Source organism: Stegostoma tigrinum, chromosome 31 (genome assembly GCF_030684315.1).
Source record: "Stegostoma tigrinum isolate sSteTig4 chromosome 31, sSteTig4.hap1, whole genome shotgun sequence".
NCBI lineage: Eukaryota > Metazoa > Chordata > Chondrichthyes > Orectolobiformes > Stegostomatidae > Stegostoma > Stegostoma tigrinum.
In genome coordinates, this window is record NC_081384.1 from 2,796,360 (window position 1) to 2,822,320 (window position 25,961).

General features: G+C 40.8%; 1 protein-coding gene across 3 annotated transcripts in view; it reads right to left on the reverse strand.

Annotated features, from left to right (window-relative positions):
- Nucleotides 1–25,961, reverse strand: part of LOC125466212 (ATP-citrate synthase) — a 74,766-nt gene that overhangs the window by 43,382 nt on the left and 5,423 nt on the right. Inside the window, exons 1-9 of one of the 3 annotated variants that reach the window (XM_048560437.2) lie at nucleotides 21,715–21,799; nucleotides 18,868–19,043; nucleotides 13,821–13,943; nucleotides 9,692–9,754; nucleotides 6,606–6,796; nucleotides 5,090–5,169; nucleotides 4,258–4,388; nucleotides 1,852–1,970; nucleotides 1,215–1,351 (exon numbers count right to left, since the gene is read on the reverse strand). In XM_048560437.2, the coding sequence (XP_048416394.1) occupies nucleotides 1,215–1,351; nucleotides 1,852–1,970; nucleotides 4,258–4,388; nucleotides 5,090–5,169; nucleotides 6,606–6,796; nucleotides 9,692–9,754; nucleotides 13,821–13,943; nucleotides 18,868–19,026 (1,003 nt within the window). In that variant the 5' untranslated portion in view covers nucleotides 19,027–19,043; nucleotides 21,715–21,799. Of the gene's footprint in view, nucleotides 1–1,214; nucleotides 1,352–1,851; nucleotides 1,971–4,257; nucleotides 4,389–5,089; nucleotides 5,170–6,605; nucleotides 6,797–9,691; nucleotides 9,755–13,820; nucleotides 13,944–18,867; nucleotides 19,044–21,714; nucleotides 21,800–25,961 lie in introns of those variants that run through there. The other 2 variants (XM_059638899.1, XM_048560436.1) reach the window with 2 other exon arrangements.

A 25,961-nucleotide genomic window follows, 5' to 3' on the forward strand; every position in this document is an offset into this window, starting at 1 on the left:
TTGCAGCACAACAGATAAACAAAGACATCAGACAAGAGTAAAGGCAACGAGAAAGCTATAATGGAAGAGTGGAGGAAAGTGAAGTAGCAAGCCAGGGACCCGTTTTTCCCCAAACACACAAAAAGCAAGCAAACACAGTCTGAAGTTCAGCATGCAGCAACAAATGAAGTGAAGAAAGTAAAAAAGCAGGCAGATCTAGAGGAATATCAATAGTGGATGCACCAAGGATGGACATGAGAGTAAGGAAAAGGGGGGTTAGATCATACTACTCAAACCTGCCTCCCCATTCAATGCAATCCTGGCTGATTTTGGACTTCCACACTTGCCCATCTGCTCTCCACATGCCTGAGAGATTAAAAATCTGGCTCAGCCTTAAATATATTCAACAATGGAGTATCCGCAACCCTCCAGAGTAAAGAATTCCTAATATTTACAATGATTTGAGTGAAGGAAATTCTCAGCTTAGCCCTAAATGGTAGGGGACAGTGCCTACATGTGAGAATTGATGATTAAAATAAATCACTGACATAGGTTTAGCAGCAATTAAAGGGAGCCAAAGACTGATTGTGCAAATCTTCATAATCTGCTGCATAAAGGCAGATATTTGCAAAGAGCATAAAAGTGATAGAAGTCCAAGATTTGGGAGGAAGAGGGCAATCAGAATGATTTTAATGTACTCTGGTAAAGATAAACAATATTGGTCGAACTGAGGCCAGGGGCTACAGCTGATAGGAGCTAGAGGACAGTTTAGGTTCTTGCCAATTTTGATCATCCCACAGAGGGCAGCAATGTTCTGAGGATCAGTACAGAAGATGAAGAGCTGCTTACCATCAGCACATGTGGAAAAGAATTATATTCCAGAGAATAACCATCTAATCCTCTTTTCCCTTACTCTCGTGTTCACCCTCGGTGCAACCATTATGCATACACTCCTCCAGGTCTGTCTGCCAGTCTTTTTGCTTTCTTGATTTCATTTGTTGTTGAACGCTCAACCTCAAACAATTTATTTTGCGTGTTTTTGAAAAAATAAAGGTCTCTGGCTTGTTCCCCCCTCTTTGCTTCACTCTTCCATTACATAATGTTAGGCAGAGAACGAATGACAATTTAACACAAGCAATGCAGTGAACAGAAAACAGGAAAGCAAAGCAGCTGGAAGTGAATGCTCCACTGACCTCACTTAATTTCAAGATTGTTCTGATCCTTTTTATTCTCACCTTCTGGATGCTGCTCTCTGGTCATTAGAGACAAAATGGTCTTAGCATAATCATAGGTCTGCTGCTCACTGGGGGCACCCGAATACTCTCCATAATTTGCCAACTCATCCACTCCTCCAAGGTCACAGATGGTGTCACTGTGAACAAGTAGGCAGGAAAACAGTTAACAGTCCAAACCAAAATTGCCTACAATTAAAAAAGAATGAAGATCTCCCCTTACTTCAAGACTTCTCAATTAAATGTAACAGCTCTCATTATCTACCCCCTCCACTCTTCCCCTCCCAAATCCACAATTAATCTTCCATGAAACTATGTATTGTTATGCCTCGAAAATAGGATCACCTGGATCAATAAATATTTAAAGTGTCTCCACCAACCAACGTAGTATTTATTTTGACAAAGTTCACAAAACATTCAAATAAAACCAAAATACAATTCATTCCTCAAAACTTTGCTTTTTTACCCCCCACCCCGCCATTGATCTGCTAGAATTTTGAAATTAAGCTCTATTTCCTGAATCTACTGATGACAGAAGCAAATACATCAATGTTCAAGAGTGGGGACTAATGATTTTGATTTGCTCTTGAAGGGTTCAAACATCTGTACCCAGATTTAGTTAATGGAGAGTAAGCAATACCTGTATACAACAGAGGCACCTCCTCCAGCCACCATTGTCCAAATCCTACCCTTAGGATTCAGGATAGTCAGCTTCAGACTGGCTCCACTCTTTGCATCAAGATCAGCAATATAAGCTTCCTGTAACAGTAAAGACATCAAAATACAAAACAGGTATTTTAAATAATATAACCAGTGATCAGCCATAATCATACTGAATAGCACAGCAGGCTCAAAGGGTCAAATGGTCTTCTCCTGCCCCTATTTCTACGTTCCTACACTCAGCTTATCATAAGCAGATTCATCACAGTCAATTAGTCCATAGCAGTCTTCACTCAACAGGTACTGAAGACAAATACAACATGACTGAAGTAACTACTTTGCCAGATACATCTGAAATTATAATGGCGTCTGCCCAATTATTCATGCTCCAAACAGCTAGTAACCTGTACTGAAGAAACAGTAAATTGTCAATCCCCACAATTTGGTGATACATTTGTCCTATTCTATTAGTTTTGCAAAACAGAATCTCATCCTCAACTCCCTCATACAAACTCTATGCAACTGCTACATGTGCATGTCAACTGTCTTCAAGCTTGCCACAGAATGTTGAGTTCCATAATTAACATTGCAACTCCATCAGCACAATAAGTGTAAATAACCCCCTCTGGTCCAGAAAATGAACAGTTAAAAGTATGGATTCTCATCTCTTCAATGTGCCAATTGTTTGAAGAGACTTCAAAAATATTACCTTTATTTTTCCTCTTCCAATTCATTTTACTTTCCCTCCATTAGCTGCACTGAATTACCTTTCCCCACTTCACTTTCATCCCTATTCCACTTTATTGGTAAAGGAGATCCATTGTGTCTCACTGCTCACAAACAGATCAGATGGCTTGTTGTCTCCCTGTGCTGTATCAGTTCACATCCTCAACAAGCTGGAGAGCAATTAAAAATCAACACTAAACATGCAGAAAGTCTAACTATGTTATGAGCAATGATTCCTCCAAGCTGCAGGAACACTTGGCCATGCAGCCACTGCAAGATTCAATATGACCCAGTCAGCATGCCGATGTACTAACTTCCTGGTTTGGACCTTGGAGATCCACACAAATTTCAAAGGGAGATTTTGGTTGTGAGATGCTATGCTTCAGCAAATCCTAGTTGATTGTTTTTATTCCTTTTTATTCACCAACATGGTCACACGTGACAGAACGCAACCCAAAGTGGAAAGGAGCTCTTTATTGGGAGCTCAAATGCAGACTGAACACTCACTTCAACATCACAACCAGTTATTTTTCCATTGTTTGCTTCATTGAGTATAAAAACATTAAGCTGCAAAAGCACAAAGATTCACAAAAAACTCACTCCTTGGTCCAAGGGGACACTTGGGATATACAGTTTTGACCTGACAAGACGCAGTGAAACCTGAGGTAACTGGAAAAGTCTTCAATCACTGCAAACTGTAAGCCACGTGGCAATTGTGCTAAATGGGCTATTTTCATGCCAATAATTTTCTTTCCCCAAGTAGGAAGTATAAACAAATAGTGGCATCAAATTAGTTAGTGTCAGATAGTGAGCATCCCTCAAAGCTTAGATGCAAAAGAAATTGATAAACTGCATGAACTCAAATCTATAACCTGAGCGCAGCACACTTGAGCAATGCTGTTGTGACATCTGATAGCAGATGCCTCTCACCATTTGATCCTTATCAAGATATGGTTGAGCAGCCCTGGTAGGCTTGCTAACAAGAGAGTCGATAGTTGCATTTGATATTAACGTTAACCCAACTGACAACTAAGTTATTGAGAACCATCAAACAATTGCCATATTCATATCTGTACGAGGGTGTACACTTGCACCAGTTCACTGGAACAGACTTGAGATACCTGCACAGCAAAGCCCACACCTGTATACCCAAAGTGGTAAGTAAAGGAGTTTGATTTTACATTGATGCTATTTTTAAGTTTTAGAGCCATTTAACGTAATTTATTGCTCAGAGCAATTATTTGAGGTCTATAATCTAAGACTTGCATCACTAAAGCTTACAGACTAAATAGGTAAGGAATCGACACATTTAGTTAAATCCTAACTCTAAGACTATGTTAGATTTTATTTTAAGTTTAATGTCAGCACATCATTAATCAATCTCTAGAAGAAACATTGTGGGCAAAGTCTGATATCATTTAACAAATGAACTGAAACACCAATGGAAAGATCTTTCTGGCTGTAATGACTGGATTGAGTTGAACAACCCACCATATATCTGTAGGAGATCATGAATTCAAATTTGCATGGGAGGAAAATAAAAACCTTCAAGAAAGAAAAACAGGAAGACAAATTTAATCCTTCGAACTTGGTGCATAACCAAAGAAGCTAATCAATTTGAAAAAGATCACAAAACAAGTCACCATACAGCACTACTTGCCTCAGGATAAGCTTCTCTCCCAAACGGTGGTGGGAACTCCACATCTCCCCATTTACTCTTGCAGATGTAATCTGCTGTGGCATCTATCTTTGCTGCCATATCAAGGACAAATATTCCAGCGGCAGTAACAACTGCAGAGAGTTGAGAGGGTAAAGGTGTGCAATAAATAATCACATGAAAATACTAGAAATTGACAGAGGTTCTAACATAATGTAATTGTAAAATTCTGTTCTACGCAGTTTGGTTTAGAAATCTTTGCACTATTTTTGCAACAGTGCTCATCTTTGCTCCCCATTCTCCATTTAAAGAATCCTATATTTTTGACTATTAGAAATATGCAAAGAATTATAATTAAAACTTGCAACTAAAAAGGATCATGAAATAAATAAGCCTAGTTAACAAAAGAATAACAGAGTATAGAACAAGACCGAGATTTACAGTTCATGAAAACAGAATTCTAATTTTGGCTTCAAGATTTTACTCATACTTTGAGATGTTACATTGCACAATTTTGTCCATTTTCCCTGAGAAAACCCAAACTGTTGCTCAGGATGTGGCTTCTAGTTATGCGGTGCAAGTTCTCTGGCGTTCATGCTAATAATGCTTTAAAGCAGAGACCACGTCATATTCTAGTACAATGCTGAAGATAACACCAGGATTTTAAGGCCTCAGTTTTGGAACTTTGCCAATCTGGAAAAATGAAGTGCACTGGACTTGTTCTGAAAATAAAAATTTCACGGTAGGACTCGCAGTCAACATGCTAAAGGTGCTCCTTTACAAATACACATTAGTCCAGTCAACTTGTCTTAAAGTCACCCAATTTCATTTTTACCTAATGGATTAATCTCGAGGTAGGTGAAGTACAGTTCTTCATACAGTTTGAAGAGTCCAACAATAAAAGAGGCCAACGTGCTGAAAAGACCAGAGAACAAAGTTAAAATAGCAAAATGGATAATTTCACAAATCAATTGAGATGAAAGGTGGCAAAGATTTGAGGGGTTGACTGGCCTACACTTGTTTCAAATAGTTTAGTTCACTTTAGTGCACTTACACTGAGATGGACATAAGCTAGTGACTGCACACATTCAGCATGAAGATTTACAATAGCTTTGAGGCAAACCCAAACTTCCAATTTCTCAGATAACAAGGTGTAGAGCTCAATGAACACAGCAGGCCAAGCCTTCCTGCTCCTCTGATGCTGCTTGGCTTGCTGTGTTCATCCAGCTCTACACCGTGTTATCTCAGATTCTCCAGCATCTGCAGTTCCTGCTATCTCTGCCACTTTCTCAACTACTTTTCTTTCTTTCTTTTGTGGAATATCATACACTGGGCCATAAGTAATTTACCAAGTGAAACTTCCCTCTTGGTCTGTAGTTTAAAATATTCTGCACAGTCCGCCTTGAGATACTGCTCAGTCAAGACGGATTAGTGTGTTCCTGAAACCACTGAACTGAGTCTAAGCAACAGCCAGTAAGTGAAAACAGAATGAGCACATCAGAAAGTTATTTTATTCTCTGGAATAACAGACAATCTGCCTGGCACTGCCCACAGAGGTATTCACATATACGCTTTAACACAGAGCATTCAGGGCAGAAAATAAAGAAAGAATTTGCATTTATATAGCATGTGTCAAAACCTTAAGTTGTCTCTAGGTGCTTTACAACCAATGTCGTGCTGAACTGGTCACTGTTACAGATTAGCAAATGTACCAACTAAACAGCACGATATCTTTAAGGATGCACGGCCAACTATTGTACCTATGTTGTTGAATTAACAGATAGGTCATGTGAGACCAAGTGAGAAATTTCTTCATTAAGTTATGAATGCTCAATTTCTTTATCCCATAAAGCTGTGAAAATTCAAATCACTGAGCAGGTTCAGGGCAGGACTGTCACATTTCAGCAGGCTAATGACATTGAGATAGGGAAATAGTATGGCAAAATGGCAACAAGGTAGCTCTGCCATGATCTAAATGAACGGTAGAACAGGTTTGACAAGCTGAAAAGCACACTTTTTCCTACATGACTCAAATATTTAAGGGCATCAGAAGTAGACAGGAAAGTAGTTGAAGCCACTATCAGATAATTATGATTTTATCCTATAGGAAACAGTTCCTGTTTATAATTCGCATACATACATATATGTACACTTTCGACTCAGGAGACATACAGCACTGTAATCAATTGCAATGCTATATCACCAGAGATGGGACCAGCACAATCCAGCTGTAAACTACCCATCCTGTGAGGCTTCAATTCACATTTAAGTAGAGGCATCCAATGGAGAATCTAGCAGCAGTAGGCAAACAGCTGTCAATACAACAGGAAAAAAAGCTTTGCGTAAGTTACCTTTTCCTGCTTTCAGTCACATGCTGGAGCAAATGCATAATAACATTCTGCTCAGTCAGATTTCCATCAACTTCCACCAGGAACCTCTGGGCTTTCGAGTCAACGTCACCAACGTCCACCCCACCCTCATGATGGAACAGCACAATGTCACCTTCCCGAGCAGCATAAATACAGACGTAAAATTCTTCATCCTGAGCAGGAATCACAAAAATGTTACACCTCACAAAAAAACACAATTTTGTCTCAAATTCCTACTGGATATAAAAGGTAAAAGGGATGCAATGATGAAGATACATAAACGTTAAAGTGAGCCATTAACTAGAAACTACTTTCTCTGGTGCGAGACATCAGGAACACAGAGACCCTATCTTAAAGCAGTGATATCAGATAAAACTTTGTATACAAACAGTGGCAGACAATTGGGACACACGCCCTCAAAAGTTGTAGGGGGCACAGGGTCACTAGATGGTTAGGACCAAGACTTACAGGTTTTTGTCTGGGCCTGAAACGTCAGCTTTTGTGCTCCTGAGATGCTGCTTGGCCTGCTGTGTTCATCCAGCTCTACACTTTGTTATCTTGGATTCTCCAGCATCTGTAGTTCCCATTATCACTAAGAAATAGTGACTTAGGAGGCCGACAGCAAAATTCTTGCATGTTTGAGCTTCCTAAACTTTTTCCCACACAGAGCCCATTTTGAGGATTTCAAATTGTTGAGGGCTTATTTGAGGACTGGGGGAGTATTGGCCATTGCGGTCTCAGAGCTCACCACTGAAAAGATAAGCTGTGGCCCCATTTAGTGAGATGACCCTCACCTTGGGAAGTCTTGGAATAAGAAGAAAATGAGGTTGTACAACTCCACAAGCCAGTTCCACTACTGAATATCATTATGGCTGAACCTGCACCACCCTGCTTCCATGCAAATAGCTTTTTGATGACCTACCATCCTAAAAATTATAATTAACCCAACCATGACCACAATCAACCACCAAGTATTCAATTTCTAGATTCAGAACTCTCAAACAAAGAATTTTACCTCATCTCTGAAGAGTGATGACCAGAACCTGATGACTCCCCAATTTGTTATGCCTAGAACCCATGCAGAGTTCCTCAGTTTATGCTTCTGGATGGCACACCCCAAAATCAAACTCAGTAGGGTGGTTGTAAATAACCAGCTCTCCTGTCCCCTTATGGGGGGGGGGGGGTTGGCGTATAGGAACAGAACATGGGACGAAGAAGGTGCCTCAAGCTTTAACATTGTTGAACTTGAGATGGAGTGCAGAAGGATGGAGAGTTCACAAAAGGAGAATGAGACGCTGTTGTTTCAGCTCATGCTGAGCTTCGCTGAAGCACTGCAGCAAGCCTGCAACAGAGATGCTGGCCAGGGAACATGGTGGTATGTGGTTAACAATGTGTGAATTTGTTAATTACAAAATGCAAGAAGAAATAAAATGCAACACGGGCACAAGATCAGAAACGACAAGCAAATCTAAAATAAGTTTAAAACAAAACAAAGTTAGTCAGTCTCTGAATTGGTCCTGAACAGTAGATAATTGGAAGTTGCAGCTGTTGCAAAGGAGATTACCAGCAGCACTGACGATGTCAGTTGAACAGTTTCATGATAAATGCGTAGCTGAGATTTAGCCGAGATTCTGTAGTTCTAATTCCCTTTGATCATAATTGAATTCCAGCCTTCGGGTTGAGAGAGTCCTTTGTGTGCATAGTTTTCGTTTTGTCTAGCTTACATCCAGCACTTGAGTGCCAGGGGTCTGTTTATAGACCTTTGTTCGTAATCCTCCTTTGAAGAGCTGCTATTTGAAATTTCCTTCGCATCCCTGGGTGTGGCAATCTGTGGGTATCTCTCTCCAAACAATCACAAGTTAAAAACATCCACAGCATTTTAGGGTTCTGACACATGGTCATCTCAAATGCCAACTCCTCACCCAAAGGCTATGCCCTGAGCTCTAGGCCCAGCCATCAGGAGAAAGAGTCTTGGCATCTGCCACGCCCTCAGAATTTCTATGTTTCCATGAGAACACTGCATTTATCCAAACTGCAGCAAATACAGGTACACTCCACTTAAGCTCTCCTCAAGACAATCTTTTCATGCTTGGAATCAAATGAGTTAATCTTCATTGCATTGTGCCTTTCCTTTCCCCATTCCCAGCCACCCTCGCACTTCAAGAAGAGTACATTCTCCCTTAGCTGAAGAAGCCAAAATTGTACAGATTACTCCCAATGCAATCTGACCAGAGTTCTGCACAATTGTATCAGAGATAATGGGAACTGCAGATGCTGGAGAATCCAAGACAACAAAATGTGAGGCTGGATGAACACAGCAGGCCAAGCAGCATCTCAGGAGCACAAAAGCTGACATTTCGGGCTCTCTGATGAAGGGTCCAGGCCCGAAACGTCAGCTTTTGTGCTCCTGAGATGCTGCTTGGCCTGCTGTGTTCATCCAGCCTCACATTTTGTTGTTCTGCACAATTGTAGTTTATTTACTGTTCCTTAATCCAAATGCCTCAAGATTAGTTTGTCTTCCTAACTGCTGACCACACTTACGTGTTAACTGCTGCTTTTCAAACAAAGACAGCCAAATCCCTCTGAACACCAACATTTATTTTTTCTCCAAGCTTAAAAATATTCTGCTTTTCACTTTTCCTTTCAGCTTTGTATGCCATAGAATGAATTGAGTAATATTAGGAGGAGAATGCCCGCTCAATTCTAGTCAGATATCATCACGTCAATAAAGCACATCTGCAAATCTAATAGGAGCACTGATGCAATTCCCTGATGCAGTGTTAACCGTCATTCATATTCAGAGCGACTGACAGCTACTTGCTCAGGAGCCTAACCTTGGCCCCGGCGAGACTGTCAGAATTTTTTTAATGAAAAGAATAACTATTGAACTGTGGACAGAGTTGAGAATCAGGGTTCAGAATCAAAATTAAGAATATTTTATTTAACTCAATCCATGTGCAAATTATGGAATGCACAACAGAAATGAATCTTGCAACATTCAGCAAGTAAACTACGTATTTCTTAATTTTAAAAAGGCAAATTTCTTTAAAATCTGTAGTTTGACCAACCTGTTGATGAGGTACAAATGGTTCAATCAGAAAATTCTTCAATACACCTTTTGCCCGTCCAACCTGGTTAAATTAAAAATAATTCAGCGATGAAACACCAAAAAACCTACTGCATTCTGCCTGGAACAAACATATTTATATAAAATATTTATAAGCATGTAAACATCTACTGTTCTGAAATGCTTTTATATGCATTATCAACAGTCATTTAATGAGGCCAACATTTGGGGTACAGAAAAATCCCACAAATAGTAATGAGATGCTGGATGCTATGGAAATATTATTGCACGTTTAATCAGGGAACTCTGTAGCCAAATACCCTTCTACTACACCACTTCAACTATTTGAGGGTTCATCATTAAAATGTTGCAGTTATAGCAGTGAAGTAGCGCTTGCCAGAGTTGGGTGACAAAGCAGCTAAGAATCAGGTGACCCCAAATCTCAGCCAAGCAAAGTCAACCAAACTCAACGCAGCAGGCTGTAAGAATCACTTACTGTACGTCTCAGCAAACTAGTTCAGTAGTCAGAGCAGCAGCACTGGCTTACCATTCACAGCATTTAAGAAAAAAAAAGGAACATCAGAAAAAAGATAGTCTCCACCCTCAGACTTTGCAGCATCTCGGTCAAAAGGAGAACACGTTTTCTGGAAGAACTGCTGCACATTTCCCACACTTAATTTTTATTCCAGACTTTCACAAATTATTTTATTTGTAAATCATGATCATGTGGACTACAGACCCCATTAAAACTAATCCTGGAAGTCTTTATATACATAGCTTTAATTTATAGATTTGCTGTACAATACAGCAGATACTTCTGCTTGTATTACAATTGCTCTGGACAACTACTCTTCTACTCTTCAGTCCACCCTGGCTGTTGCTCATTGCCTCGATGAGGGAACCATTTTGTGATGTCTATCCTGTTTTTACTTCTGCAACACCAAATCTGTGGCCACATACCCTGTCATATTTAAAGTACTCAGAGATAATGGGAACTGCAGATGCTGGAGAATCCAAGATAACAAAGCGTGGAGCTGGATGAACACAGCAGGTCCAGCAGCACAAAAGCTGACGTTTCGGGCCTAGACCCTTCATCAGAGGGGGGGATGGGGAGAGGGTTCTGGAATAAATAGGGAGAGAGGGGGAAGCGGACCGAAGAGGGATAGAGGAGACGACAGGTGGAGAGGAGAGTATAGGTGCGGAGGTGGGGAGGGGATAGGTCAGTCCGGGGAGGATGGACAGGTCAAGGAGGCGGGATGAGGTTGGTAGGTCAGAAATGGAGGAGCAGCACTTCCGCCATCTACAATCCGATCCCACCACCCAAGAAGTTTTTCCATCCCCACCCGTGTCCTCCTTCCAGAGAGACCACTCTCTCCATGACTCCCTTGTCCTCTCCACACTCCCCTCCAACCCCACACCCGGCACTTTACCCTGCAACCGCAGGAAGTGCTACACTTGCTCCCACATCTCCCTCACCCCCATCCCAGGCCCCAAAATGACTTTCCATATTAAGCAGATGTTCACCTGCACATCTGCCAATGCAGTATACTGTATCCACTTTACCCAGTGTGGCTTCCTCTACATTGGGGAAACCTAGTGGAGGCTTGGGGACCGCTTTGCAGAACATCTCTGCTCAGTTCGCAATAAACAACTGCACCTCCCAGTCGCAAACCATTTCAACTCCCCCTCCCATTCTTTAGATGACATGTCCATCCTGGGCCTCCTGCAGTGCCACAATGATGCCACCCGAAGGTTGCAGGAACAGCAACTCATATTCCACTTGGGAACCCTGCGGCCCAATGGTATCAATGTGGACTTCACCGGCTTCAAAATCTCTCCCTCCCCCACTGCATCCCAAAACCAGACAAGCTCGTCCCCGCCTCCCTAACCTGTTCTTCCTTGACCTGTCCGTCCTCCCCGGACTGACCTATCCCCTCCCCACCTATACTGTCCTCCTCCATCCATCTTTGGTCCACCTCCCCCCCATCTCCCTATTTATTTCAGAACCCCCTCCCCATCCCCCTCTCTGAAGGATCTAGGCCCAAAACGTCAGCTTTTGTGCTCCGAAGATGCTGCTTGGCCTGCTGTGTTCATCCAGCTCCGCACTTTGTTATACTTAAAGTACTGTTGAGGGTAACTAGCTTCTTCAACCAGAATGGCGCATTTCTCTCATGCAAACTCTATGTAATACTTCATTTAGCTACACCAGCTCTGCGCCATGTGTGCATGGTTGATGGAGAAATGGAGTGGCCGAGTCAATAACATCTGATGTTATCGCATAATATTGTGGTTTCAATATGCTGATTTTATTGACTAACCAATTTGGGAGCCAGACACGGAACCTTTTCTCTATGTTTAGATCTGAGCAAAATAATTGAATATATTTGGAAGAAACTGCCGTGGTTGACATTTTAGTAAATTACATTTCACATGTCAAATACATCAGACAAAATGGAAGCAGACAACTTCATTACGGCTGTAATGCTTGAAGCACTGAATTTCTTTACATTCCCTAATGGACTGTCCCCTTGATCTGGCATTTAACAGACAGCTGTGATTGTATTGGCGAGCAAGGGCTGCTCCAGGGCTGTTCACCAAGCGGCAAGCTGTCTGCAAGAGATGTGTTATGAAGCTGAACTTTCATGCTGCTTTCAAGTTCTAGCCTAGAAAAGTCTGCACAGCAGCGACAGTTTCCAAAGCCATGCTTGAAATTTACCAACAGCTTCAGTCAGCCTTTTCAGTGCCTTACCGAGTATGTGTGAGAATTAAGCTAAAAGCGTGCTTTGCTTGTGTCGAGTCTGGAATGCCAGGTTTACGTGGCATAATCACTTTTTATTTGAATTGTTGTACAGTGCACTACAAGGCAGACAAAGATGTGCCCATAATGTTGCATCTAGTAACTTGATTTGGAACTAAGAAAAAGAAAAAGATGGAGCTTCCCAATTTTGTTTCTTATTTATTAAGGGATGCTGGCCCAGACAGTAAAGCCCACGTGTAAAGCTTATCCTTAATTGCCCTTGAGGAATCTTACGTTTTCCCATACTGGAAGAGTTACAATCAGTAAAGTGCTGCAACCTACAGCATTAACACATTCAAAATTTCTTCAGAAGTTGAAAGATGGGTCAGCTCAACCTTTGAAAAGAACGTGATAACCCTCACTTGGCAGATTTCCTTGCTGCCAAACTGCCGCAGCAATCTAGCTATCAGAGATGATGAATCATCACAGTGAATCATCTGTACCTTCACAGTAATAGAAAAGTCAAAATCTCATCTGAGTAGGAGCTGCCAAGCAAAATGCTTTTCACTGCAAACATGATGGTCATTTTGGAAGGGAGAACAAAAGAACAGTATTATTTAAATTGAGAAAAGCTGCACAGAGACGTGGGGCACATGTGCAAGAAAGACAAAGCTAGCAACAGCTACAAGTATTTGGAAGTCTAATAGAATGCTGCCTCTTATTTCAAGACGGTTGGAGCATAAGTGTAGGGAAGTCTTCCTGCAACTGTACAAAAGTGTTGGCGAGTCCACATGTGAAGAGCTTTGAGCAGTTCTGGTCCCATACTTATGGGTGAATACAGTTTCTTTGGAGGCAGTTCAGAGAAAGCTCACTAGAGAACAATCCACTCTGTGGAGGAAGTGCATTGACAGTAAAGGCTAAGTAAGTTGGGACTCTATATTGGGGTTTAGAAGAATGAGAGGTGATCTCATTGAAACACGTACAACTCTTAAATCAGCACAAGAGAAAGTGTTGAAGGGCTGTTTCTCCACTTGGAAGAGTCTAAGACCGAGGGTACAGTCTCAGAATAAAGGGGCATAAGTTGGGATAAGGAGAATTTCTCTGCGTGTTGAGTGTCTTTGGAACTCCTTGCCACAGAGCTGTGGGGGCAGGGTCTTTGGGTATATTTAAGACTGATATAGAACGATTCTTGGCCAGTTGGGGAACAAAAGATCATGGGGAAAATGCAGGAAAGTGGACATTAGGAATGTCAGACCAGCCATGATCCTACTGAATGATGGAACCGCTTAAAAGGGGCTAAACAGCTTACTCCTGTTCCTATGACTTATGGTCTTGTCATTTATGCGCTGCTTCGTTTTCCTATACCATACCTATCATAAGTTACATTACTCACCGTCATTTCCAATCCCAAACGTGGCTTTAACCACTCCTTTACCCCATTCAAATCCAGATTAACTCCAATCAAGCCCAGTTTCCCACGACGTTTAATCAGCTGATCTGGCTTCACCACCAAACGCTAAACAAAGAAACACGAAAGGTTAATACAATGAAATCAAAATAGCCTCTCCCTTTTGTTCAAACTCTTCCAACCCTGGCAACATCCTTGAAAGTATTCAGAAAAGATTTACAAGTTCCACAATATCGTTCCTATAACAGGGAGACCAAAGATAAAAATTAGGGTCTTGCCTATCTCCTTAATATATTGAAGGGGGTTGGTCTGATGCATAACAGATATACAGGGCCTACATTTCAAGAATGCTTCATGAGCTGTAACATGCTTCAGGATGTCCCGAGATCACAAAGCACGATTCCATTAATTTTAAAAATATTCAAACAGATTTGAATTTGTAAGGAAGAGTACCCAATCTATTCAGAAAGGCCTCAAATGGAGTAGAACCCATTTACAGTAAAGAAACCATCTGTTACTACATGAGAAGGAGGCCACAAGAAATTTAAAAGTTAAAACAGAATTTTGCAAAACTTTGACTCAAGCATTTTACAGGTAAATCATACTTGGCACGAAATATATTAGCACTAACTTACTACACAAAACCCAACAAGAGCTGCATCCACTGCAAGTCTCTTTTAGGCTCCCTTCCACTCCAGCAAAATCTGATTTTTTTTGCATCAGAATCTAAGCATCTTGCTGCTTGGTTAGTTGGATAAAAGCCCAGGTCCTTTAGATTCCAACTTGTGGAAATTGATGTAGAAAACTAACCTTGAGAAGGTCTCTACAAAAAAAATGCCAACACATACTGAATTATGCTTTCAGACTACAATAAGTAATATGATATTTCTGCCAAATTCGTCATTTGGGAAACTGAAATCATTAAAGCCAATTTTATAAAGAGATTTATGCAAAATGTTGTTACTGGTTGCACCGAGTTTAAAGGAAAATTTAATCAGTCTACCACTGACGTCCAAATCTCCAGCTGGCTAGTGTATGGTACAAAACTTGAAACTATTAGAAATTTTTGTCAGTCACTGTTGCCGACAGTACTCAAATTGAAAATGCAGTGGTCATTGAGCTACAAATTTAAGATCACAATAGACCATGGTTTCTGGACACTCAGTGGTGTTTTAGATTAGATTTTATTGTCATGTGTTCTCAAGTACAAAATTACAGGAGTACAGTGAAAATTGTATAACATTGCCAAAGAAACAGACCGTGTGGACTGAAATATGAGGTGAAGGATACTGTGTGTGTGAATGCTCAATGGCTGTGTGGCAATCTCAAGAACTTTGGTGTGTTACAACAAATTCAACATAGTTACTAGTGTCCAACTTCTGGGACCCTCTAGCACCCAATCCACAAATGGTTTCAAGTCTTTTAGGTATCGTATATGCACTTTCAGGTGCCAAATTCATTTTTTTTGTGACAGCAAATATTTAAAACGTGATAAGTGTGTCTAGATTCTTCAGCTAAGTTAAAATAATTATTTTTCTACTTAATACTAAGAAATACTGTAATGTTTAACTTTATACATTCTTTCTATATTGTTCTTATGATTCTGTATCTATGTACTTGTACCTAATCTGCAGCTCAATGTGCAGAACAGCTTTCTACACAGAACACTCCCACATCCTCAGATTTTGTGGCCTCAGTCCTGCGGTCACAAGAGAAAGAAGCAGTGAACCAGGCCAATACTAAACAAGCTTAAGGGGGACTATGTGGATCCAAAAGTTAAAGGAAACTGATGTGATCAGCATATTCATTTCATACCTGGAACCCAGAAGGCAGGATCTCAGTGCACACTACACAGACAAAAAGAATCCACGTAAGCACACATGAAGAAATGAAAGATTGTTCATACCCATACTGAAACCAACTACAATCCAATCCAAATACTACTTCTCCAGTGCAGCTTCCCCACCACCCTCTTTTTGCCGTAGCTCCATGTCTGTCAGATAGAGCAGTCTTTTGAAGTGAAAATAAGTAGCTAACCCACTATGCTACCGGATTCCCATGCACTCTTCTAAAGCCTAATTATCTTGCAGGCTGTGAAGCTTTTGGTGCAGTTGGAGTGTCAAGCCCCATGTCTAATAAGTCTATGACTAAACATATAGAAGTCATTGGGTTACTGCTCTAACATCAAGGATCATGAAACTACATCAGATCCAAGTAAAGGAACTGCAACTTACATGGGCTTGCTATTGGTTCTCCAAAACTAAAACTCCCTCAAAATTAACTGCTTTCAGAAATAAAGTTTTTCAAGCATTCACAGTTCCACTATGCCAGATTCTCACCTGATATTCGCCAAAATGAGTATTCCCAAAGCTGAGGTTTGTCGGCTTTTGTGCTCCCGGGATGCTGCTTGGCCTGCTGTGTTCGTCCAGCTTCACACTTTATTAACTTTGGATTGTTTTGGATTTTTTTTATTCTTTTACTTACAAATGGTATTAAGAGTTGTGTCAATGGAATGTCTTCAGAATAGTTAGTTATTTGTTATGACTCATGCAGACTTGCCAGGATGAAGAGCCTTTTTCTGTGCTGTAGATCTCTCTGACTCTGTTTTGTTTTGTCTCCTGAAATGGGTATTAGCCACGACAATAGCATTTGATTTTTAAATCACCTATAAGATACAACTTCATTGTGGGGGAGGACGTTTACGGGTTATTAGATGTATCCATAGGAAAGGGATCAATCAGATAGCTCTTTGAAAGTGTAGACACAAGCATGGTGGGTTAAATGATGCAAAACATTCCCAAATGGGTTCAACATAGTCAAATCTCATGGGAGTATTTGGCTAATCAGAAAAAGCTGCTTTGGGAAAGCAGCAAACGCATCAAGAGACTCCACTGGCAACATGCAGGGGTGAATTGCGACTTAGTGCATATAAATGTTAAAATAACTCATCTGTGCCTGAACCTCGAGCACCAGTTGTCCCGCAGATGGAAGAGTTTTGGTTGTGCGTTGGACCCTAGCCAACTCAGAACCCATCAAACCAGAATGAAAGCAAGTCATTTCTGAAACTTCAGACAGACCAGGAAGTTCTTTAAGGTGACCAAACAGGTAGATGAGAGTAAACGGGTTGATGTGGTGTATATGGATTTCAGCAAGGTGTTCGGTAAGGTTCCCCACAGTAGGCGATTGTACAAAATGTGGAGGAATGGAATTGTGGGAGATATAGCAGTTTGGATCGGAAATTGGCTTGCTGAAAGAAGACAGAGGGTGGTAGTTGATGGGAAATGTTCATCCTGGAGACCAGTTACTAGTGGTGTACTGCAAGGTTCGGTGTTGGGTCCACTGCTGTTTGTCATTTTTATAAATGACCTGGATGAGGGCGTAGAAGGATGGGTTAGTAAATTTGCAAATGACACTAAGGTCGGTGGAGTTGTGGATAGTGACGAAGGATGCTGTAGGTTGCAGAGAGACGTAGATAAGCTGCAGAGCTGGGCTGAGAGGTGGCAAATGGAGTTTAATGCAGACAAGTGTGAGGTGGTGCACTTTGGTAGGAGTAACCGGAAGGCTAAGTACTGGGCTAATGGTAAGATTCTTAGTGTAGATGAGCAGAGAGATCTCAGTGTCCATGTACACAGATCCTTGCTACCCAGGTTGACAGGGCTGTTAAGAAGGCATACAGTGTTTTAGCTTTTATTAATAGAGGGATCAAGTTCCGGAACCAAGAGGTTATGCTGCAGCTGTACAAAACTCTGGTGCGGCCGCACTTGGAGTATTGTGTACGGTTCTGGTCACCGCATTATAAGAAGGATGTGAAAGTTTTGGAAAGGGTGCAGAGGAAATTTACTAGGATGTTGCCTGGTATGGAGGGAAGGTCTTAGGAGGAAAGGCTGAGGGACTTGAGGCTGTTTTCATTAGAGAGAAGAAGGTTGAGAGGTGACTTAATTGAAACATATAAAATAATCAGAGGGTTAGATAGGGTGGATAGGGAGAGCCTTTTTCCTAGGATGGTGACGGCGAGCACGAGGGGGCATAGCTTTAAATTGAGGGGTGAAAGATATAGGACAGATGTCCAGAGGTAGTTTCTTTACTCAGAGTAGGAAGGGAATGGAACGCTTTGCCTGCAAAGGTAGTAGATTCGCCAACTTTAGGGACATTTAAGTCGTCATTGGATAAGCATATGGACGTACATGGAATAGTGTAGGTTAGATGGGCTTGAGATCAGTATGACAGGTCGGCACAACATCGAGGGCTGAAGGGCCTGTACTGTGCTGTAATGTTCTATGTTCTATGTTCTATGTTCTAATGTAAAATTAAATTCAATTAAATCAGGCTGCTTGCAAACTAAAAATGAGAAAAGTAAAATCTGACTGCTTTTAACACTGCTTTCCACACTGTAGGGATTCTATGATGATTCTATCATTCTGTGATCCTTGACATGACTTTCAGAAAACAGAACTGCCATCCTTTGATTTCACTTAATGTTGGATTTCTATTGTCTCCCTAAAATGACTGAAATAAAGCAGAGGCTTTCACAAAGGCAAGTACGAATAAGGAATAAAAAGTGAGCTTGTCAGCACTTTCCTTGTCCTAAGGAAGCACCAAGTGCAGAAGTAATGGCTACTCAGGAAGTGCAGCATCCAGGACCATCTCAGTCTCCTTGTGCTTGAGGAGAAGTAAGACTATTTAAACACCACAATAGCGTTTTACCAGACTTCAAGTTCAGTGTGGAAGACAGATGGGATGGTCCTGGTCTTGTGATGTGGCACTATCACGGTAGATTGCACATTACACGTCCCATGTGGGAGTGAGCAAGCATTTTGCTCAAGATCTTCATCTGAGCAAGTCATACCTGTGCCAGAAATACCTGTTTTTACTGATATACCAGGAGGGTTGCAGAAAATGAAAACACAGGATACCTAGAAGAACTGTCTTCACTTATTCTCTACACCAGAGAACTTCCGTTTTGAAGGGATTAATAAATTCTAAATCTTAAGTTTTCTTTGAGTCACATCACTATCAATACATAGAGACTTACCTCTGTCAGAAGCCAAGGATGCTCTTGGACTAGGAGGTCCCAGTCAGTGTCAGGTCTCAATTTGGCATATCTGAACTTGTTCTGGACTGCACCCTTCGTGGAGATATACTTGTAAAGAAATTCTTTACCCGTCTGCTCAGATATGGCTTTAGCAGACATGGCTGGTCAGTTATTTACTGTAAAAAAAATTCAAAGCAAAATCAATCTTAAGGAGAGACAGTGACCCATGCAGAGCAAATAAAGTCCTGCTCTTCACAACAGGTCAGAAAGCATAGGTGACCACAGTTTAGGACAGCATGAATTGTGTTAGATCAGTAGAACATATTGTGGACACTGACTCTGATTTTACTGTTCGCATGCTCAAGTCCTTTCAATAGGTTCATCGTAAGCATAACTGATTTGCATACTCACGAAGACAGGGTGAAAGCAGAAAAGGTCTATTTGATACGAGAAAGAATCTGTAGTCGTGGCTTTATAGTGAATGCTGCGCACTAAGGACTCAATGCCCATGATCACTTTTTTTACAAGTTCCACTTTAGTTGCTGAATCAGAATGCCTTTAGGTTAAAAACTTAAACACAAGATGGTCAACTGGACATGCTTACAGTCCAGTTACAGTACCAAAATAACCACACAAACCTAAACTGCAATCTATCTACAAACCACAGTTGCAACTGCTGCACAATGTTTGCTAGGTTTTAGAATGGGGTGGGGGGTGGGGGTGTCGGCAGGGGTGAAGTGGTAAAGTAGATGTCAAGACATTAAGATTCAAAAAGTGCAAACTTCACCACTTCAACATTAAACCAAAAATGCAGCCTGTTCAAGCAAAGTTAGCCAATTGCTGCAGTACAAATCACATTTTGGTCTTGGGATCTCTCAGTGCAATCAACAACATTGATGACAATGGATTTATAAATCATTGTTGTGCAATACTCAATTTATTCCTTTCAGATTGGACGGAGGGTTTGAGGAAAGGTCACTGGACATGAAACATTAACTCTGTTTTCTGCATACAGATGCTGTCAGACCTGCTGAGTTTTCCCTGCAATTTCTGCTTTCCAGGATCTGCAGTTCTTTGGATTTGTGCGTGCGGGAGACGGTAGGATTGTGGTTATGGCACTGGACTTGTGATCCAGGAGCCCAGTCTAATGCTATGGGCACATGGATTCAAATCCCATCTTGGCAAGTGGGAGAATTTAAATTCAATAAATAAAACCTAGATTTTAAACTCTCAGTAAAGGGGACCATAAGACTATCAATTTGGTTCATTCATGTTCTTGCAATCCTTTCCCAGTCTGGCCTATACAACTCCAGACTTATACCAATGCAGTATAATCTTAACTGCTCTTTAAACAGCCTATCAATTCACAGTTGAAGGGCAATTAGGGAAGGGCAGTAAGGCTTACCCAGGCAGTGATGCCCACACCCCATGCACAGATGTATATAAAAAAAGATCCAGAAACCAACTTGCAGCCCCCATCACTTCATTTTAATATCACCCTGCAAAATTATCAGTGTTGTAAAGAGAATTAAATTGAGCAGACAACATAGTCCTCCACATTCAACAGGTTTCAAGCTTCCCTTTAGACAGTCCCAGTGAGTGCGGGTGGTGCTCGGACCCAATTTTAGATTGGCTTCTAGCGGGATACGTGTGTCCAGGCAATACAGATAACTGCCATGACTCTTCCTTTTCAATTCAATTACATCTCCCACTGCTATTTAGAGGGGGTGAACATTTAAGTAGCTAAACTGGGCATTAATAACCAAAACACTCAGTGGCACTAAGCAATGGGAGGGCAGCCAGTACAGAAAAAAAAATTTGCTGTCACAAGAGACTGACATATTGCATAAAACACACTACACAACCTGTTAATTGATGACAAACGTGCTTTGGTAACCTTGGAGCAGAGACAAAGGCAGCTTAAAATACAAGTCAGAGCCAGACAACCAAAGTAAACTTAGACTAAAATTGGAGTTAACCAAAGTAAACAATTTAAAACTAGAGTTAAGCTTATTCTATCAAGTTAATATAAAGACTGTTCAATCAACATGTCTCACTGCTCATGGATAACAGATAGCTATCAAGCTTTAAAACATGAACTCTAAACATGGGTAATACAATATAAAGCATTGTCCCAAAGAATTCACCTCAAATAAGTTCACCAAGTATTTTAAGACGTTTCCAAGAGGTACTTTTGATATTAAATATATTAATTATATTTGATTACCAAAAACTTAAACCACAACCTGAGCTGTAGACTTTTAAAAACATGTATTTTGAAGAAATCACTTGGTAAACAAGGATGTACCAACATTAGTAACTTGCACCAAACTGGCAAAAAAAAATCACAAATATTCAATAAATTTTTTTTAACCCAAAGCGAGAGAGATAAATGTTGCACTGCATTGTGTGTCTGTCCTTGTAGTATCAATATTATATAGCTGGGAGCATGCAGCTATAACTGTTAACCTTGAAAATATAAGGAGAATGACACTCTCCTCTTCCAAGCAGCTGATACTAAATTATTCTCCTGGTCTGCTCAAATCAGTCAAGTTACCGAAACCACAATCATCCACAGTATCACTTCAAACAGCAACAATTGTGTTAAATACTTGGAGATTGATGGAAGAAATAAATACAGGTCAAAGGAATAAGGCAGCAGACAGTTCATCTAAAATCTAGAAAATAGTTTAGCATTTTGCATAAAAGGACACACAACATCAAGTAGCACATACCCGACGACAGCTGGAAAACAAAAATCAGTCAAAATCAAAAGGCCAAGACATTCAGTCGCCATTTGAAAACCGAAGATTTGATGTTACAGGTTGAAAAAAAAACAGCACTTACACAATTTGGAGCAAAGAATTCTTCGGCACTGATCAACAATTTGAGGCAGTACAGCATCACTGTGGGAAAGGGAGGGGAGATTGTATTTACAGCAAGGAGGCGGGGCTCATGCTAGCAAATGAGAATTTCCATTGCAGGCAGTTGATGTTAACATTCAGCAATGCCAGGTCAGGCACAGCAGAGTAGGTCTCCTTCAATATTACCAGTAAGCTCAGCCCCTTTCTAATAAGATCACTTGATTTTTTTTTTTTTTTCCGGGCTTTCCCTCTATTTCAGAAGCTCCTTTTCAGTAGTGTAGGGTTAGATTTATAAGATTTTTAGAGTAGATTCATAGCTCAGGTTGTGGATGTTGTGGTTAGTTGGCACGCCGTTCTGCAGATGTTTCAATACCCTGCTGGGTAACATCATCAGTGCAGCCTCCGATGAAGCGCTGTTGCGTTTTCCCACCTGGTATTTAAACTTTGGGGTCCATTAAGCTGGATTAACTCACTTCCAGTTTTCCTTCTCAACACGGTATAGACTTAAGCTGCAAGAATGGATGAAGCCTGCTCAAACCCATTTCACACAGTAACAGAGGACATTCCCACTCTGGCACAAGCCAGAGGCGAAACAGTCCTTATTAAGCCACTGTGTCACCCAGAGCCAATTAAGGTTACTAACAGGGGTTCATTGATGCATTAAATTGGCCAAAGATGGAATCGTCCAGCTATGGCTGACCCTTTACCTATTGGAGCCATCAAAACAGCTCTACAGATCTTCACTCACATTGCTATTACTACTATCAAGAGGGAGAATTAGTAATATTTGAATCAAAGTGAACATAAACAAAACTGCACAAGATCCTAGTCTCAGTGATTATGAAACTGTCCTTTGATCAGTCTATTAATAGGACCTGTCAAGTTACATCTTTCCCTCACCACCTAGCCAATATCATCTAATACAAATGTTTCATGTGGAGCATATGCTTGCTTTTACAAATTCCTACGTATCAATTATGCAAAGAATGCTCCAGGCAAAGGAAGTGGGCTGAACAGGAAGCACCTGAACCCTTCATAATCAAATGATCTTGATGTAATTTTAAAATCATAATGCTATAGTTATACCCTGGGCCACCTAAGAGATTGTTCATTCCTTCAGTGAATTACTAGGTACAGCAAAACCAAAAGTAGACTCCAACTTTGAAAGACTAACATGAAGGAGTATTACAAAAGGTGACTGACATTTGTGCAACTCCACTAGCCTATGTCAGAGTGGGAGAAAATAATGCAATAGGAAATCTGATTTTAAAAAACAAAAAATGAAGTTAAACTTGTGGTATTTCACAAGGTGAAGGTAATGAGGGCTGGCGTAAAAAGGAAACACAAAATTCTTAATTATTCAGGGGTTTCTAAAGAGCCCGAATATTGTACCTGAAATAATCCTACTGTTAAAAGCACATTGGATGTTAGTTGTAGACTTCAGAGCAGATTCAAAGGAATTAGGGACCAGAGTAGATGATGTTCATCTGTAGCTATTTGCTCTTTCCAAGGCCAATATGTGCCTTAAAGTGTGGTCCAATGATGACCTGAAGCACGGCTTTTACTTCTTGTATTCAAGTAGATATCAAGGTCAACACACCTTCTGCCTATGTCCTGTCCTTCCAGAACATTTTAAAGATTACAAATCTGGCCAGCACAGCCACTCAAGTGCTTTTAGGTCTATTTTTAGCTTGTGACCATTTAAAAAGAACTCCATTCAAAGTGAAAGATCTCACATTTGCCAACACATTCATTTGCCCAATGTATAAATCTTTCTATTTAACATTTTCACCTGCGTTCTGAAGGAGTCACACCAAACCCTAGAAGTTAACCCATTTCTCTCCACAGATGCTGCCAGGCCTGAGTTCGCCAGCATTTTCCATGTTTGTGTATGTAGGAAATATGCCCATTTCCTTTCCTTTCACGTTCAGTGTCGTACTTAAATGCGATAAGCGTGATTGTGAGGTACACAGAAGACCCATTGTCTTTGGTGGGCTCTAAGCTATTGTGTGTCCTTACCAACAAGACCCTCCAAACCAGTGAATGGAATGGGCGCCTGTCAAGAGACCATCAGTAAAGCCTTCAAGATCCAGACTCCAGATTTTAAAAGTTTTAATGCATTTAATTTTAATGATTTAGAGAGTTTTTTTATTAAAAAATGACAATTTGCTGTCAAGAAGAAAATTATTCAGACAACTTTTGATTTGGATGCAGGTTACAGCCTAAAATCCTAAGCAACCAAAACAAAGGTAACATTTGTTGCAAATTCATAATTCGCCCAACTAACATGACAGAAAAACAGAAAATGAGAATTGAATGCCTAAGTTGATAAAACACTAGGGAAGTTGCAAACACAATCCATCCTGCAACAAGAGCAATTTTGAGAGGGGGGGGAGAAACATGAGAACAGGTAAACTTCCTAAGATCCATCAGAACAAGAAGCAAGCATTCAGCCTTTTGAACCTGTTCCTTCATTCAATTGCATCATGGTCACCTTCATTGTCACAGAAACTCTCTCAACAAAATTAAAATCAACGATTCAAGCTAAACTCCAGATTTCAACATCCCTTTCAGTGGTGTGAACTACTATGTACTGGGTCAAAAAGTCATTCCTGATTTCATTCCTAGGCAATGTAGCTATAATTTTAGGATTTTCATCACTTTATTTTTAAACCTCACCTCACAGCAAAGTCCTTCTCTGCATGTAATTAAGGTTTATTTTGTTTTAAATGACTCGTTTAGAACACCCTTTATCCTTCTAACTCAAGGCTAACCAAAGCCAACTTTATGCAATTCTTGTCCTCAAATTTAACACTCAATTTTTTTTAATCGTGATGAATTTGTGGTATACTTCCTCCGAGATTGACATGTATTTCCTAAGGTTCAATGCCCAAAACTAAACAATAATGCAGACGTGTTTTTTTTTAAATCAATACATGCTGCAGTAGACATGCTTCAATCCATCCTACCCTACACTGCAAAATTAGTGCCTCAGCCCAATGTCACTCACCTAAAGCATCCCACCTCCAGAAATAACAGCATTCTGAAGTTCTTCTGACAACTGGGAAACAGAAACAGGAGTAAGCCATTCAGCCCTTCAAAAACAAAGTTGCTGGAAGAGCTCAGCAGGTCCAGCAGCATCTGTGGAGGAGAAAACAGACTTAACGTTTTGGGTCTGGTGACCCTTCCACAGAACAAAACGTTAACTGTTTTCTCCTTCACAGATGCTGTCAGACCTGCTGAGCTTTTCCACCAGCTTTGTTTTTGTTCCTGATTTACAGCATCCACTGTTCTTTTGGTTTTTACTCAGCCCTGCAAGCCCACCATCTGGTATAATCATAGCTGATCATCCAATTCAGTATCATATTCTTGCTTTCTCCACTTACCATTTGCTCCCTTTATCCCTAAGTGTAGCATCCAATGCTTCTGGAAATTGTTAATGTTTCGGCCTCAACTGCAGAGAATTCCATATCCTCATCCCCTCAGTGAAGAAATTTCTAAATTGCCTACCCATATCCTTGAACTGTACCTACTGGTTCTGGACTCCATGGTCATCCAGAACATCTTTCCTCCGTTTACCGACTAATTCTGTTGGAAATTTCCCCGATTATTCTTCTGCACTCCAGTGAATATAGTCTTATTCGATTCAGTTTCTCTTTATGTCAGTCCTACCATCCTGGGAATCAGGTGGGTCAACCTTGGCTGCATTCTGTCCATAACCAGAATATCCTTGCACAGTTCAGGAGACCAAAACTGTACACAATACCCTCGGCATGGTCTCACCAAAGCCCTGTAGAATCACAGCAAAACATCCTTGCTCCTATCCTCTCGCAATGAAGGCCAGCATACCATTTGCCTCTTCACCACCTGCTGGACCTGCACGTTTACTTGCAGCAACTGTGCACAAGCATGCCCAGGTCTTAATACATATTCCTCCATCTGTCACTATTCAGTGAATCTACCTTCCTGTTTTTGCTACCAATATGATAAACTCATATTTATCCTCATTATACCACATCTGCCATGTATTTGCTGAATCATCAAACCTGGCCAAAACACACAAGCACCTTTGCTTCTTCCTTACAGTTTCCTTCGCCACACAGCTTTCTGCCATCTATAAACTCAGAGATATTATGCTTAGGTCCCTCATCTAAAATCCTGACTGAGTTTTGAGCTCAATGATCAGTCAGGATCATACTGACCCACAGAGCAGGCTTGAGTCGTTGAATG